Raw genomic sequence first — 18,417 nt, forward strand, 5'->3', positions numbered from 1 at the left:
CACATCGAAGCAATTCATCTAAGAAAGCAATATTGACATTTGTTTCCATTGCGCACTTACTTTTATATGCGCAAATGTCAAATTGCAATATTGCTTTCTTAGATGAATTGCTTCGATGTGGCCATTTTAACCCCCCTGTTTGCATATTTAATCTGTCCCGATTTTTTTTACTTTAGCTACAAATGGCGATATATTTTAAGGTTCTGGTGAGACATTTTGCACGGTCGAATAAAGATAGGCAAGGCAACCTAGGACCTTTTAACCATACTAAAACTAAACTAAAAACCCATACCCATTTTAGACTTTCCGCACAATTTCATCAGTTTTTACCCATCCATCTAATCCGTCTACTCATCATCATCAGTTTCGCAGCACCCAGGCCAGCACAACCCCTCGCTTCCATCAGGTCTGGTGCAGAACAGTAGGGTTTCCACCGCGGAGACGGCTCGTGGTTCGATGCCGTGGAAGTCCCTCAGGTCTTCGGCGGGGAACCATGCGCGTTCATCGTCGTCTATCACGGGGATGCCAAAGTATCTGGAATGGGGTAATATATATTATATTATTACATAACATATACATAAATAGCCTATATACGTCCCACTGCTGGACACAGGCCTCCCCTCAATCAACCGGTGGGGGGGGGGGGGCTATGGAGCGTACTCCACCACGCTGCTTCACTGCGGGTTGGTAGATGTAGTTTTGCGGCTAATAGCCGGGACCCACGACTTAACGTGCCCTCCGAAGCACGGAATCAACTTATTTTTTTTTTCAGACAATCAGGTGATTCAAGCCTGTAACGTCCTTACCAAACAAAGGACAGTCTCACAAAGTGATTTCGACGATGCCTCCATCGGGAATCGAACCCGGACCTCCAGATCGTGAGCCTAACGCTCTCGCTCTCTACTAGATCACGGAGGCTGTTGATTGATTATATTATTAAAGGTACATAACTTGAATAGTATCATTAATAATAGGTAACTAAGTAGTCGAGCAGGCGACATAGTCCTCCATAGACCCAATGCGTGCCAATAAGTGCGTGGTAGGTGGTGAGCCGTAGCGCCACCACTAATGATCGAGCCAACTGTCTTAGTGAAAACTGCACTTCAGATACATTAAAACTCATTGGTGGAAGTCCGGTACCGGTGTTCGAACCGGCCGAAATTTTGACCTGGATATTATAGCTGCTTAGGCAGAACCATTTAAGTGGCAAAAGCTCTTTCAAGGAAGGACTTAACCTTCTGTAGCTCACCTGAGAATGGCGAGTGCCGGTATCCAGAGCACAGAAGCCAGCACCAACACCAGAACTAGCAGCAACGCCCACATCGGCCACGGCTTTCTCACCGTGTCTCCTTCAGACCTGAAACGTTATAATAGGTAGATATTTCTTCTATCGTGTGGGTTGCTAGGTGGTCGACCAACTTTAGCAACCCTGGTTTCAGGGTTATTATTGAGCCGCCATACGCCCGTTACATGGCTAATGTAAAGACTACGTGCTTAATCGGGACCAACAGCTTAACGTGCCTTCCGAAGGTCCTTAACGTGATCAGCCTGTAATGTCCTAGCCGAACAGTTTTTTGTGCCCTCCAGATCGCCCAAAGCTCAACCACTGAACTGAGGTCATTACTTACAGGATATGAAAGTGACTTGTTATTTGGTGAAGGTCGCGGGAAGCCGCTGGATGCGGGCAGCGCAGGACCAATCGTCGAGGAGATCCTTAGGGGAGGCCTATGCCCAGCAGTGGGCGTCATACGGCTGATGATTTATCGGACAATCAGGTGGTGCCTGCAATGTCCTGGCCAAACTAGGGACAAACTGACTCTCCTAGCAAGGAGAGCCCGAAACTGCTTGATAGTTCAGAAGGCAATACAAATACGTGTGTCGCAAGGGTCACATTTTCGGTCCTTTTCTACTTTCTACACATTTCTTTTCTCTATGGTACTATCAATGGGGCGATGGTGGTTGCAGTTATATAAGGTTTACGACATCGAATAGTCTCAATTGCTGATCACTTACAATTCAAATGGTTTATCATTATCATCATCATCAATTAACACTTGTAGTGCAGATCAATCGAGTAGTATCAATAGATTGTCATCACCAAGTTTCATTTCAAGTGGTGAGTTTATCATTATTATCATCATCAGTAAACACTTTTAGTGCAGATCATCATAGAATGCACGGAATCTTGTCATTTATCGGACAATCAGGTGATTTCCGCCAGCAATGTCCTGGCGAAACTAGGGACAAAGTGACCTTCCTAGCAAAGAGAGCCCTAAGCTCTGCTTCATTTTAGGATCGTTTTGACAACTAAAAGACCATACCTGATCCAAGCATCGTATCCTGAGCCCTCAGTGGCGAGCTCCACGAAGGAAGATATCAAAATAAGCAGCATGGCCAGCGGAGAGAGGTACTTCCAGCAGATCAGCCAGTAGATGCCGGGACGAGTGCCCGTCATCAGCTCTATGTCGTCCGCGAACCTGGAACGTGGTAGAACGACGCGTAAAAAGTGGTTAGGTAGTAGTTTTAGGCTTGTCTTTTTTGATGTGACTTTATCATTAGATTTGCCGCAGATGGCATTAACTACTTGGCCGGACAAATGGGCAGCGCTGAGGGCTCTCACCCAATACAAAATTTAAGACAAGAGGCCTGAGGGTGTAAAAAATGACGATTCAAAGTGTAACTATGTTACTTATTAAATAAAGATATTTTTCACGCTCTGGTCACACCCCTTAATCACCCCTTAATTATTATTAATCTATGAAAGCAATATTGCAATTTGACATTTGCACATATTATAAAAGTAAGTGCGCTAATTGTTTTAATGTGGCCGTTTTAACCCCCCTGTAATGTTATGCTCTGTATCCAGTGTGTGTAGTGTAGTGTAACGGGTACACACACTACACATAGAATAAATAATAAGCACTACCTTAACCATCAAACCGGAGAACCCAAAAATGCAATTTATCGTGCGACAAAGTTTATTTATTTATTTATTTATTTTTAGGAAGATTTACAGACAAATAACATTAGTGAATAAAAATGATTGCTTAACTATGTGCTAACAAAAAATCTCCACAGTTAATTAATATTAATTGTATGTAAATTAAACAGTTTTTGCTTATGCCACAAACTTAAATAATAATAAAACGGATGCACTTATTCGGTGGTTTAAACCGGTATAGTTGCAATAGTTAGGAACCAACTAGTCAACAAAGTAATGCTGTGTCATATGTTTTCTTACAGTTGATGTGCTTGTACAGAATAGGTCGATGTCAATTATACCCGAAATATCATTAAATTGCTTGATTTAGATTAAGTTGCGACCCTTTCGGCACAAAACCCTAAAAAAACAACCCTCTTTGAAGTATACCTTTGCCTTAACACCTCTATACGGCTGATTGCACAAAAAGCCTATTCAATAAACACATTCGGGTACCTTGGAAACCTATTTCTATGCTCAGGTGTTAGTGACATCGTAACGAAAACTTTGAGGACTGTTTCAGGCCATGATTCAATAGAATTTCAAGATCAAGTATAATTTTCCGTCGCAAAAGTATGGAAAGGAAAATATTAAAAAAACAAATTTTCATGAATTTTCCGACAGGAAAATCCACTTGATATCAGCACAGAATCATGGTCTGAATCATCCCCCTCAGTATTTGTTACGATGTCACTTACACCCTGTATAAGTACATACAAGTAGATAGGGTGTTAGTGACATCGTACAAATACTGAGGGGGATGATTCAGCTCATTATTCTGAGTTAATATCAAGTGGAATTTTCCATTGCAAAAGTATTGAATTTAAAATAATTTAAAAACCAAACAATACTTACATGTATTTTGCGACGGAAAATTCCACTTGATATTAACTCAGAATCATGGTCTTAATCATCCCCCTCAGTATTCGTTACGATGTCACTAACACCGTGCAGGGTGGATTAATTAAATACATTTAATTACGTCTCATACAACTTGTCCAGATTATGTATATTATATCAATGCAAATAACGAATAAATAATTATCTTTTTCTTACGAAAGCTATCTCAATGTACTACGCAATGTGCAATCGAAACTTATGTAAAGACCTGGTTCTAAGGTATAATCAGTGTTTGACCCATTTCTGAAGATATCCAATTAATTTGCTGGTCACATCACTATTTGGCTTAATAAGAGTTCCATAATATATGTGGATTAACTGTGCTCGGCCATGTAGTGAATACCTTCTGACGCAAATCATTAATATACTTACCTAGGCACTTCATCCGAAGGAATAACAATTAAGGTAAGAGTAGGATTTTTAATAAGTTAGGTTAGGTTAGGTTAGGTTAGGTTAGGTTAGGTACTACAACAAACTCAACAATTTTTAAACGTTGAACCACTAAGCAAGTAAGCATGTAAATAAAAGAAAACGAAAAAAACTCCTACCTAGGTATCAACATCGTATCACGCACGCGTAATGTAGCCGCGCGTAGGTAGGTAGGTTTAGCGACTGTTTCGCGTTGTTCGATTTACATTGCGGCGCAGTAAAGCAGTAAACAGTAAATATTATGCTTCTGCCATTACATTATATTTTGATTAATTATTTAGGTAATTATCACGTTAAATCTATAGCGCCAACTATATTTTTGTATAGTCTATGGATAAAGGTAATAATAAAAAAAACTCACCTCTTCACTCCATAGACGTAGGAAATACCGACGCACTCGCAAAACGCAATTATCAGCAACGGGAAGTTCCCACTGTACATGTCAAACAGCAGGAATATATAGCTGCCAGCACCATGGGCAAACCCCATGGACAGAAGACAGCATATCAAGCACAATCCTCCGGTCAGATACTCCTTTCGAAGATTCGGGAAGAGCTTCATGTCGACTATAGATGTTACAACTCCTTCTAATGTGCCGAATTGAGAATCGATTCCCAAGGTGAAGAGCATCAGGAAGAACAGGACGGACCAGAATTGTGCGCCTGGGAATTGGTTGATTGCTTCCGTGAAGATTATGAATGCTAGACCTGTGCCGGACGCCGTCTGGAAAGAAAAAAAAACATGTGAGGTAATGGTGTCGATTCGGCCAACCAATCTTAGGGTGGTATTAATAAACTAATCTCAGCTTCGAGACTGTCCTCAAGATCATGTCAATGTGACAGTACTCATATAAAAACAGGGACTTGAGAATGATCTTGAGGGCAGTCTCAGCTGAGATTAGTTTATTAATACCACCCTTAGTTTAAAACTTAATTTGACAGAACTAAAACAAGCTATCTCTTTCTTGCACGTATGGTAAGTAAAGGACGGCAAACGCTGTCAAACTAAACTTAGATTAAGAATGATGCTGATTCCTATAAAGTTTATTTTAAGTTATACCCGTCAATTTCTCATCCGCCGAAAAGGAAAGAGACCGGTAATCGACAAGCATAAAATTTATGGAAAATATGTCAATTTTAGGCAAGAAATTAAAAATCCCTTCCAATATTTTATATTGGCCAATAACTCGACAGAATTAAGTTGACATTACGCGTCAAACGGATTACATAATGAGCGAGATGCCTTTTTTTTTCGCCGGGGTTACTCATTCATTTTAAAATTAACAGTTGTCAATCATTCGTCCGTTTCCTTTTCGTCGGATAAGAAAATGCCGAATATAACTTAAAATTAGGAGGTGTCTGAAATCGGGGCCTTTGTGTCACTTGTAGTTTCAGAGATTTCGTGATGAGTGAGTCAGTCAGTGACCTTTCGCTTTTGTATATCATCCATCACGTTATTGTGATAACCACATAAGAGCGTATTTGAACAGTCACGTTGGGTGTGATTTTTGCTATCAAAACCTCACAATAGACAAGGTAATTATAATCCAGGTAAAAAAATGTGGCCTAAATGTTTATTTTAAAGAATTTGAGGGTTTGTTGAAGAAAATTCCATTAGAATGTAATTTTTCAAAATGGCGGTTACGCGGTTTTCACTATAGACGACGAGTATGTGATACTTATGTTATATTACCAAAGCCATTCGTCTTCTATCACAAGCATCTCGAAACTATCATCCTTCGACTGTCGATATTAACGACGGAAGTTACTGGCTGAAAATGATTAATGGTTTCCTGATAATAGACTTGAATTCACTCGGTTCATTAATAATCATTGTATTCGCCCTTTTGACTTCATTATTTTTATTTTAGTGTCAACGTCAACAAAGAATCGATAAACTTGAAGACTTTTTTTACACATCCCAGATACTCCTTACAAAAACACCCAGTACAAAATTTAAGACAACAGGCCTGAGGGTGCCCAGTTGGGCGTGAACCTCGGCTCAAAGCGTCGCCTGAGAGGAAAATATTTGAAAGATTTAATCGACCCTAGTGGATCGACAGCGATAAGCGCTGAATGAGGGAAATCGTCGACCACGCCGGCGGGGTCGGTATCGGGGTGTGCCATACCAGCCAGTGACCACAGGACCACTCTGACATTTTATAACGTCAATAAAATGGTCATGACGTTGAACTTTTTCTTACATGTGGCTTACTCGTAATACTGGCAACTAGTATAACCTAACCTAACCTTACCCTAAAATCGTACGTCTATGAGATATCGCACTCTGAGAAAGGTCCATAAGGACGAAAAACATTTCAGTTTCCATCGCCTACATAAACAACTTTCTTTCAGTTTACTTTATAAGTAAAGCGTTTGGGACAAGCGTGACCCTTACTTTTCTCCTCTTTCTTAGCATTTTTTTAAATATATTTGAATAAATGACCTTTCGTGGAGTATGGAGCATACTCCACCACTGCTGCTGGTGAAGGTGTTTTACGACTAACTTTCCTTTGTTGGTAAGGACATTGCACGCTTGAGGTATAGATATATAGAAAATAAAATAAAACTTACATTATCAAGTTCCTTCTGCAGATCGCATTCCGGTAGATGAGGCATCACCAGTTTAGTCAGATTCCCATTCAAATCCACCGTGACAGTTTCCCCAGCATCTGGTAGCACCATGGACTTGTACACTGGTCCAAAAAAATCCAGCAGAGTCTCATTCCTCACTTCCAAACACTTCTCATACACCATCGTGGCTTTAAATCCGATGATTGAAAACACTACGATTCCAGCAAACATTGAAGTCAGACAGTTGGTCATAGAGACCATTATTGCGTCTCTATAGCAGTTGTTATCCACAGGGTTGTAAGAAGAAAATGCTATGAGACCACCGAAGGCAAGGCCAAGAGAAAAGAAGATCTGTGTGCCTGCTTCAAGCCAGACAACTGGGTCCAGAATCGTGTGCCATTTTGGTGTGAATAAATGTATCAGCCCGTCGCCCATTCCTTTCAGAGTTATGCCTCTAAAGAAGAATATCACTAGGACTATGTACGGGAAAGTTGCTGTGACGTAGACAACTTTGCCCGAGGAGGCAATGCCTTTGATCATGCACATGTAGACAAGGATCCAGGCAATGACTAGAGCTAAAGCGATCTTGTAGTTGAACGACTCTGGGTAGTTGATGTCTTCGGATATTTGCAGCGTTGTTCGGTACCAGAAGTACTGTGTGGGACTGCTGGCCTGCGACAAAGAGAAAGGAGCATTTTAGCATGGAGAAACATACATAAACAGCCTATATACGTCCCACTGCTGGGCACAGGCCTCCCCTCAATCAACCGGAGGGGGTATGGAGCATACTCCACCACGCTGCTCCACTGCGGGTTGGTGGAGCTGTTTTTACGGCTAATAGCCGGGACCAACGGCTTAACGTGCCCTCCGAAGCACGGAATCATCTTACTTTTTCGGACAATCAGGTGATTCAAGCCTGAAAAGTCCTTACCAAACAAAGGACAGTCTCACAAAGTGATTTCGACAATGTCCCCATCGGGAATCGAACCCGGACCTCAAGATCGTAAGCCTAACGCTCTAACCACTAGACCACGGAGGCTGTGTTGTCTGGAGAAACAAATAGAATCATTTACTCAACGTAATTATCATAGATAAACTTGTTCAAGGTTAATTTTGGAATATACGTCATTTCGCAAGGTGTTATGGCCGAGGGGAAGAAATGACAAGAAACTGCAACAGCAACACACATTAAAAGTTACTAAATAACTAGAAAAACACATTTAATACATTTTATCATTTAGGTAATCATTAACCTCATAATAAGTTTTTTTTCTATAAAGCAAGCTTCACATGAACTTTAAATTTATTTTCTGTGTACTCTATAAGTACTACTTATAAGTTGGCCTGAAACGCTGACGTCCTGTTTGTATCATCCTTAGGATAGACTTATTGGGGCGAATAAGCTTACTGGGGTAGGCAGAGTTATATCAATCGCAAGATGAATTAAGTACCCACACCTCACCGAGCTTTCTGTTAGACCAACGTGGCAGGTGGTAAGCCGTATCGCCGTCTACAATGGTCGAGCCAACTGTGTTAGTGCGTCGGAAGATAGAATTGCTACTGTCAAAATGTTCATAAGCATACAAGATAACTACCTATCATAAAGTTGACGGTTGAGGATTATAATTAAAGTCCCAAAAACATTAGAAATAATAATATTTATTACGACAACATTGATGCAAAACTTATTTATAACTAGCGACCCGCCCCGGCTTCGCTCGGGTGCAATGCTGAGGAAAAAATGAAATTATTTACGACATCACATTAAAAATCTCAAAAATAACAGTATTTCTCCACTATTTAATGGATGTTATTATCTATTAAAACATACCGCATCAAAATCCGTCGCGTAGTTTCAAAGATTTAAGCGTAAGTACATAGGGATATAGGGACAGAAAAACCAACTTTGTTTTAACTATGTAGTAATGTTAATACAGAAAATAAAAATATTAAATACAAAATAACACGAAATTACTTTTGCTCTCCTGCCGTAAAATATGAAATATTAATTAAGTAACCTACATTACCAATAATGTTTTAACACAATTTTGCCATCAAAATGAATTATGAATTCAAAGATACGCTGAGATTTTAATTACGACCGTTATTAATGCTAAAATCATTAAAAGGCCCTATTCAACTGTGAACTGAAAGGCTGTAATATAAGGATGGTAACGAAACGATGAAATAAGTTAAAATTCATTTAAATAAATCAAACCCAAGCGTTATACGGTTTTTCACAGAGTCCGCTTACCTAACCTGAAGATTTGACAGGTCCGGATTTTTACAGAAGCCACTTCTTTGACCTTCCAACCCGCGAAAGGAAAACCAGCCCAATACAGGTTTAGTCATATACCTCCGAAAATGCATTTCTCGGAATGCATTTTTCCTTCACCGGCGCTGAACGCGTGATAATCATTTATGATCCAATCTCTCTCTCTCTTCATTTAAGAGCTGCGCTCTTGTCGGTGGAGTAATCGCCATTACTCCATAGATAGGGCGTGTAGAACGGTGGTTGCCCCAATCGCCTTCCGTTCCGCAGTACACCGACCAATTTCTCAATCGGTGATGTTCTAGCTAGAGCCCTGCCAGAATCCATTTCCTCGGCCTCCAACCAGTACTGATACCGCCATGATCCAATCATGAATTCGAAAACAAATTCGACAATCATTGGTTTAGGCCTGTGCTGGATTCGAACATGCGACTTCAAAATGAGAGGCAAGCAATCTACTAACTGTTCTACCACGGCTTTATCACACATATCACATCCGAATGTAATTATTCAAAAAGGCGCTTAGGATTTGAGCGCACGAGCGAAAGATATTGCGATAAGCACACAAATAAGTGTAAATGTTTAAGATATCTACAAAATTTAAATTCTCGTCTTCATACCAAACAGATTAAACAACGTTATGAAATAAACATTTTCTACATGTCTCCCCGACTTGTGTTTATTTATTTATTTATTTCTTGGAAAACCAACAGCTTACAAGACAATACAATTTAGATTCAAAAATACAAACAAATAGCCAATTACAGGTTTTCACCAAAAAAAACATAAGTAATAGGTAAAGTCAGCCGCTGGTGGCTGACAAAAGATTTGTCATCATTACGCTCGCTCAAATCGTCACGCATCACGTTTCCAAACACAGTAGACACAAAATGACAAGAACATAAAATAATTATGACGGTAGACAAATACAGATTTTAAATAAAAAAGTTGTTACTCAGCTGACGTCTTAGTGACAGTGGAGTAGTGTTGAATAAATCAACATCCAACTCTTTTGATAACTTATTTAATCTGCTACCCGCTCGCCACAAGAAAGAATTTTGACGATAATTACTAGAAGCAGATGGAAGAGAAATAGGCGTTGGAAACCGCATATTAATAGCCAATAGAAGTTGCAGTGCTTAGCGGCAACAGATGGTATTTTTTACTTAGGGAAATATAATTAACAGAGTCATAGTGATCACGCAATAATGTGTTCTTACATTATTACGATAAGTGCCTATGTGGTCCTGTGGTTCACTAGCTTGCTTCCCAAACGGGGATTGCCGGTACGAACCCTGGTACTTGCAACAATAAGGCCCTGCGCAGACGACAGACTATCCGTGACGCACTTTTTAGTCTGTGAAAATATAACCTATGCAATTATATGCAGTAACGCGCCGGACTTTTTGCACGTCGTACCGCTGCTGCCCGAATTTGTTGGTATCTTCTCGGATTTTTTAAATTATCTCCCTATTATCGGCTTACACCAGGTTTAACTATTCCTAGTATAATCTTAAAATAAGGATGGAATTTTTATTTGTAAGGCCGTAGAATTTACCTTATGCGAGGGTCAAGGAAAAAGGGCAACTCAACCTTCGTAATTCACGTCATTTTTATAACTCTCCCCGGGTTTTTCGGAGATGCCGACGTTTTCTAAAAGAAAGGGTTTTTTAAACACGATTTTTTTTGTGATTATTTGTTTTTGTGACTACAGGATAATTTTTTAAAGCAAAAGAAGTAATTAATTAAGTAGGAGGTATTCATTAGGTAGTATTCTGTGTTTCGCAAGACACGTGAAGCCGTTGCCGGATTCCCGGATTCCGGAGTCGTTAATCACCTCCCCCAATGCTCAGTAGAACAGCCTTGTGAAGTTATCACATTCAAGAGTGACGGCCTCCGTGGTCCAGTTTTTTTTTGACGTGACTTATTGTCGATTTGCCGCAGATGGTTTTAACTACTTGGCCGGACAAATGGGGAGCGCTGAAGGCTCTCACCCAGTACAACGTTTGAAACAACAGGCCTGAGGGTGCCCAGTTGGGCGCAATCCTTAGCTTAGGGCGTCGTCTGAGAGGAAAAATATTTGAAAGAATTAATCGACCCTAGTGGGTCACTTGATACGTCTTCGGAAGGCACGTTAAGCCGTTGGTCCCAGTTATTACTTACTGATTGCATGTAGTCGTTACTTGAGTCACGTCAGGGGCCTTTGGCGGCTCAATAACCCTGACACCAGGGTTGATGAGTTGGTCATCTACCTCACAAGCCACACGAAAGAAGACACCCCAGACAATTCATACAAACAACCTCGTTTTACACAGACACTACACATTGACATTATCAACACGCGTAAGTGTGTGTGTGACCTTAATTTAACAATTATTACTTACCTAGGTATGTAATACCACTTACGAAAGGTGATAATATAATAATCAGTTTTTTTTTATTTATCACAAAAATCACAACCAAGAAATTGAACAATGAAAGTTCACAATAGTAAACGGAAAATTCCATTTTATATCAACTCATGGTCTGAATAATCTGAAAAAAAATCGATGGAAAATTCTACTTGATATTAACTCAGAATCATGGTCTGGATAACAAGACAAGTCACAAATAAAATACTAACTAAGCCCCGTTATAACAATTATTATGGCAGAAGAACATCCGAATATATCTTACCAGACCTAATAAATAAACTACCTAATCATGCTAAATTAAAAATAAACAAAAACAACTTATCTAATACATTAAAAAATGAACTGTTAAAACAACTAGAGTATCAAAACAATAACTTATATAAATAATACATATTATACCAACAAAATACAAAAAGATAAATAAATAAATTACATAATTGCTACAAAATGTAAACAATATTACTAGAATAAATAAAAATATAGTTTTTTCAGTTTAAATAATAATAAATAATTAATAATAAAATTAAAATATCCACATAATTTAAAATAAGTAGGTACATATCTAGTTAACATTATCTGTGCCTCCCTGTATATCGGTTCTGAGTACGCGGCGAAGGTGAAGGCGGGAGGGTCCGGCTTAGCAGTGAGCGCAACCATCACCACTGCCGTGTTGCTATGCACATCGGCCAGTAGGCATAAGTTTTATAGGTAAAATTATACGAGGGGAGGTCAAAAAGTTCGCGGAATGAGGGGGAAGGGGGTCTAAATTAAACACGAAACTATTTTTCCTTTTCAATATATTCTCCCTTAACCTTAACACATTTTCCGGATCTATCAAATAATTTGTTTATTCCATCATAAAAAAAAGATTTCTCTTTGCTGTCAAAATAGGCCGAAATTGCAGACTTGACTTCTTCATCATCGCCAAATTTTCGTCCACGCAGTTCCTTTTTCATTTTTGGGAACAAATAATAATCGCTGGGGGCCAAGTCTGGACTGTAAGGCGGGTGGTTTAATTTTTCGAACCCGCATCGGTGAATGGCAGCCGTCGCAACATGGCACGTGTGGACGGGTGCGTTGTCGTGCAAAAGGAGCACACCTCTTGACAGCTTTCCTCTTCTTTTTTCCTTGATAGCCTCTTTCAATCTATCCAGTAAAGAAGCGTAGTAATGTCCCGTTATAGTCACACCACGATCTTTATAATCAATCAGCAAAATACCTTCTGTATCCCAAAAAATAGTGGCCATGATCTTTCCGGCCGATTGTGACACCTTAAACTTCTTTGGAGGAGGTGTGCCTTTTTTATGCCACTGCATCGACTCTTGCTTCGACTCAGGTTCATAGTGGTGAACCCAGGTTTCATCTCCAGTAACAATCCGGGCCATAACTTCTTCCTTATTCTCTCCACAGAGCTCTAAAAACTGGCGAGAACACTCGACACGCTCGCTTTTTTGAAGTGGCGTGAGCATTCTTGGAACCCATCTTGCGCTGACCTTAGTCATCCCAAGATGTTGATGTAGGATATTTAAAATACTTGTTTCGGATACACCGACCATTGCTGCAAGCTGCTTCTTCTTCAAGCGGGTATCTTCTAATACAAGTTTCTCTACTTTTTCGATGATTTCCGGTGTGGTGGCCTCAATGGGCCGTCCGGAGCGGGGGTCATCTTCAATCGACTCTCTTCCTTGCTTGAAAAGACTATGCCACTTGTAAACCATGGTTTTACCAGGGGCAGAGTCCGCGTAAACTGCTAACAGCTCTTGAAAAATCGTCTGAGCGGATTTTCCTTGCTTGGTGAGGAACTTAATGACGGCGCGGTGTTCAATTTTCTCCATATTCGCTGAGTTCTTCCCGATTCACTTGTTTGCTGGTCGATAGTTCAAACGTTAATGACCCGATTTGCTTCAAACTTGGTACATATACTGTTAATGAGGTGTGCAACTAGCGGCTACCTGTACGAGCAAACCAACCCCCTCCAACCCCTCCATTCCGCGAACTTTTTGACCTCCCCTCGTAACTGTAGTTATCATATCACTTGCTTGCGCTCTGCGATGCGTAGCCGAGACACGAACTGCACAAAATGTTTGTTTACCTTTTGCTTACCCACAAGTTTTTGTTACCTACTTATCTATGTATAATGTAAGACGGACATCGTAGATACCTAGCATCGACACAAACCATGGTTTAACGATGCTAGTTAGTTTAATCACTGTCTGTACTTAATTTTTGAAATAAATAAAATAAATAAAAAAAAAAAAACATGAGATCTGGGGGGTTAAAAGGCCACATCGAAGCAATTAATTTTTATTTATTTATTTTATTTATTATTAGGGAGATCAACAGCATTCACTTACAGTCTAATCCTTAAATTAGTAACACAAAGCCAATTATAGATCCCCACAAATAGTTGATAGCATAGAAGTAATAGGTGAGACAAAAATATAAAAAAAAAATATATATAAAACCAAGAAAAAAGAAATACACACGCATCTTACAGTGGAAGCCTAATCACTAGAACAACCTAAAAAATTAGAAAATAATAATAAAAAAAAACTAATTTTACAAATAAAGTTGCACTACATTACTTATGACGCGGACCCACGATTTTGTCCCTTTTGCCATCGAGACTTCGGGTGTGTGGTGCTCGGCGGCCAAGGATTTTACATGTGTTTTGGGGAGGCGCTTGAGGGACCGCGGTAGTGACCCCCGCGCCAGCTCGTTCCTGGTTCAACAGGTTTCCTTGGCAATAGTGCGCGGTAACGCGGCCAGTATAATGGGCACCTTTGAACCGAGTACGAGAGGGGGCGGTATTTTAGACTGACCAGTATTTGTGTAATAATTTGAAATGTTTTAATTATTCGTAATTTTAAGTGACAAATTGTATCTGCTATAAACCAGGGGTGGCCAACAGGTCGATCGCGATCGACCGGTCGATCGCGACTGTTAGACCAGTCGATTGTGGCAAGACAAAAAATATAAATACGTAAACCAGACTGTCCCACGTAATCACCTACTGCTGGACGCATCATCTTGTATAATTTTTCAACCGTCACGGTATTTATCCTCTATTTTACGCAGCATAGTCTTTTGTTTTCGGCTCGCGATGACCAATAAGCAGGAAGCGTGTGGGACGCGGGGGAGGGACGGGAGGGCTTCAGTCAGTCAGTTGACTGGCAGTTGACGACAGAGACTACCGGGGTTACGACGTTTCAACGATTGTCGATGTAAATCACGATTAGACTTTCTATTAGGCACGCCTCATAATTGTAATTTTCACACTTACTTATGTTTTTTCTCTTAATAAAATAAAAAATGCTACATGATTGTGTACTCAACTATGCTGTTTCATTTAAGATTCTAGAAGTAGGTATGTAATTGGTAGATCGCGCAGGGTCTCGTTATTGAACAAGAGATCTTGGGTCCAATCAAGTTGACCACCCCTGCTATAAACCAATTTATCTAAGGAAGCAATATTGCTATTTGACATTTGTTTGGCATTTGATTGCGGACTTAACTTTATATATGCGGAAATGTCAAATTGCAATATTGCTTTCTTAGATGAATTGCTTCGATATGGCCATTTTAACCCCCCTGATATATTTTTGACATTACGATCGATATGAACTCGTCTAGGCAATATTTTACTTGAAAATGTTTTTGTCGGGTTCCTCTACTTACTAGATATAGTTAATTGTTTATTCCACCATCCTCCAGCTGCCTAAACGGTGGACAATGATTAATGTAAGGCCTGCCACAGAATTACCTTCTGTGCCCACTGTGACAGCCTCTTTTGGGAGCTGACATCTAACCTAATTAGATGATACATCTGGCAGAGTAGGCACAGATAATATAAGTAATTCAAATTTATTTCAGAAAATATAAATTCCATAGTTGTTAGTAATATGACTTATTCTATGTTAGTATCATTAACTTACGCGAATAGTAAAAGGTACAAAATGACACGACTAAATTAACAATAATAATAATTTACATATTAATAACATTAACTAGCCTACTAACACCGCCTTACTACGTAGTGTAGGTCTAACGTGGTATATAAAGGACAGGAAGGTTAGTGACATCGTAATGAAAACTTTGAGGGATGTATTAGAAATGGATTTTTCCGTCGCAAAAGCATAAATTAAAATAATTAAAATAATTCACTAAAATTTTCATGAATTTTCCGACAGCACATTCCACTTGATATCATCTTACACCCCGTACGGTATGGGTGATAGTGACACCGTAACGAATACTAAGGGGGATTATTCCCAAGTAGCAACCGATTGTCTTAAAAGAGAATTGTAGATATCTTGAAGGCAAGTAGACTAAATCAAGCCCTTGTCTTGGATAAGTCTTATATGTCTCCAAGATATCCCTCAAGATATCTTGAAGACACAGTTTAGTAAAAGTGGGCACATACTTTAACTCTTATACAAGACAGACTTAAGACAACGCTAAGTCAGACTTAAACCCTACTTTAGACAATGTTCTTGCGTATTCTAAACTTAGAATTCTTGTAGTATCACTTAATACCAAGAATGTATACTTGAAGATATCTACAATACTTAGTTAAGACTATAGGATTGAATTGCACTGAGTCAATTGTAACTTAACGAAGTAAAACTTCAGGTCATACTTAAAACGATTTTTACTTCACGCGTCTTTATTTTAGAATATAATGGCGAACATTTACATTAACACAAGAAATGAAGTCTGTAAGAAAATGGCGACTAAAATACTAGTTGTTATTTTAACAAAAGGTTATTCCGCCGTTTCACATACAGGAAATTATAAACGCATGATTGTTTCTCGTGTAAAATCGATAGAAAGTGTTAAAAAACAGAAGGGCCTTGAATATACCAGAAAAATAATAATAAAATTTGTATTGATTATTCAGCAAATAAAAAAAATGGTGACATATGGTACAGATAAGTTCATTTTCTATTAATATGTGACAGCTGAACGCAGTAATTGTTACTACAACAGAAATATTATATTAATTTACTTCAGTTTTTGACGATAATATTGTCAAAAAAAATTACTTGTTTTCGTCCCGTAAGTGCAAAATGGCGTTAAGTAATATTTTTCTAAATGAAGTAAGACTTTAGAAACAATTGATTTCGTAAGAATCAGTTTAGAAAAGTAAAGTCAAAAAGTAAACATGTGTTTAGTGGTGATAGGTTGTCAGCTTTTCGCCCATGATACAACACAACTCTCATCCATTTTACTGGCATATATTTTTTTTAACTTAACGTGAATCTTAAACAAGTTTAATAGGTATTCAAATGTTTTATTTTTATAAAGTCGACTTTTAGTTTTGAATTTGTCCTTTTAAAAGGACCCACGCGTTACGAGGATATGTACTTACCTACAAAAAGTAATGATATCCAATCAAAAACATAAATGTGAAATGAGAGCCAAGTTCAATATTATCGTTAGCAAAGTTTTTTTAGTTACAAACAAACTCAATTTGCTAACGAGTCACCGCGCATACATTCTCATAGGTACATGGTTCGCTGACGCAAAGTTGGTACGATCACCGCGCTTCTAATTGCCAACGGATACAATGTGATTTTTGTAAAAATTAACGAGTATCCGTTGAATATTGTATACACGAAGAACCCTTGCAATTTGATTAACGACGTGCGTGTGCACGGTAGTTTCTAATTCCACCAAAAACATTATTGTTAAAAATGGCGACCAAGTTCCCGATGACTTTATCAAGCTAAAAAAATATTGGAAGCGAATCTAATGCCCACTTTAAATGCATTTTACCATATACAAAACTTAAAATAGATATGTTTATGATTGTCAATGAAACTTTGTTAAAAATAGGTACATTTTTAAAATTATTAAAAGAAAGAATGAAAGAAGAAAGAAAAGTATTTATTTATTATTAGACTAATAGGTACCTACTTTTAAATTTGAACTTAGCAGGTTTTTAATATAAAACTCGATTTTTCATGGTGTAGTGTTGCCGTGCGCTTAGACTAGGTTAGACTAGTTTAATCATTTTTGAGAAGATTTGTGCGAGACGTAGGTACCTGGGCCGCCACACGCTGGTTCGGAATTGAAAAACAGGAACTTACGATTTTTTTGACAAAATTGAATGATTGTGTTATACTAATCGATAGAAAAAATTGATAGCAATGAAGAAGATATCGCATCGCTAACAAAAACAGTCGGATGTGCATTATCACAGGTTAATTTTCTGTATTTAATTTTCTGCATTCGAAAACCACCAGATCTTTTTATTTTTTGAACTTCGTCCATCTTTCTGCTTGCTTCTATTTCGATTTTATCGTCCAGTGAATAGACTTTTCTTATGTTTTACTTATTGTAGTCAAAAACGAATAAAACAGTCTTGTATAAGAGCAACAAATAATCTTAACTAATCTAATCTCAAAGCTTAGTATTAAAATTGCCTTAAGTATATCTAGGCAATTCATTTTTTACTTTACAAGACTAAACTGATACTTCAGTAAATCAATTTAGTATTAAGTGAGCCTTCAAATAATCTGAGTAAAGTAAAAATATACTTTTAGACTTAACAGTAGGCTGAGATAAGACTAAATAGTTTTGAGAATACTTAACTTGGTTTTGTGTATTCTAAATTATCTAAAGTAGGATTTGTTGAAAACTATATAGTATTAAAGAAGGAAAAGAATTTATGAAGTCCTAATAAGTCCTATTTGATTTGGATAAATCTCACTTTAGCTAAAGTTTAGACATATATGACTTAATCACAATTCTTGTTTGCTACTTGGGAAGTCTTCTTGTAATTTATGCATTGCAACATTGAGATTTGAATCAGCTGATACCATACATGTATCGTCTGCATATTGG

At 38.4% G+C, this 18,417-nt stretch overlaps 1 protein-coding gene across 1 annotated transcript in view; it reads right to left on the reverse strand.

The window, feature by feature from the left end:
* Nucleotides 1-347: 347 nt before the first annotated feature.
* The window catches only part of LOC126372451 (sodium-dependent neutral amino acid transporter B(0)AT3), a 62,941-nt gene continuing 44,871 nt past the window's right edge, over nucleotides 348-18,417 (reverse strand). The window contains exons 2-6 of the mRNA XM_050018219.1: nucleotides 6,883-7,554; nucleotides 4,671-5,032; nucleotides 2,322-2,477; nucleotides 1,250-1,357; nucleotides 348-534 (exon numbers count right to left, since the gene is read on the reverse strand). Of these exons, the coding sequence (XP_049874176.1) occupies nucleotides 348-534; nucleotides 1,250-1,357; nucleotides 2,322-2,477; nucleotides 4,671-5,032; nucleotides 6,883-7,554 (1,485 nt within the window). The remainder of the gene's footprint in view (nucleotides 535-1,249; nucleotides 1,358-2,321; nucleotides 2,478-4,670; nucleotides 5,033-6,882; nucleotides 7,555-18,417) is intronic.

The sequence above is a fragment of the Pectinophora gossypiella genome, chromosome 14 (genome assembly GCF_024362695.1).
Source record: "Pectinophora gossypiella chromosome 14, ilPecGoss1.1, whole genome shotgun sequence".
Taxonomy (NCBI): domain Eukaryota; kingdom Metazoa; phylum Arthropoda; class Insecta; order Lepidoptera; family Gelechiidae; genus Pectinophora; species Pectinophora gossypiella.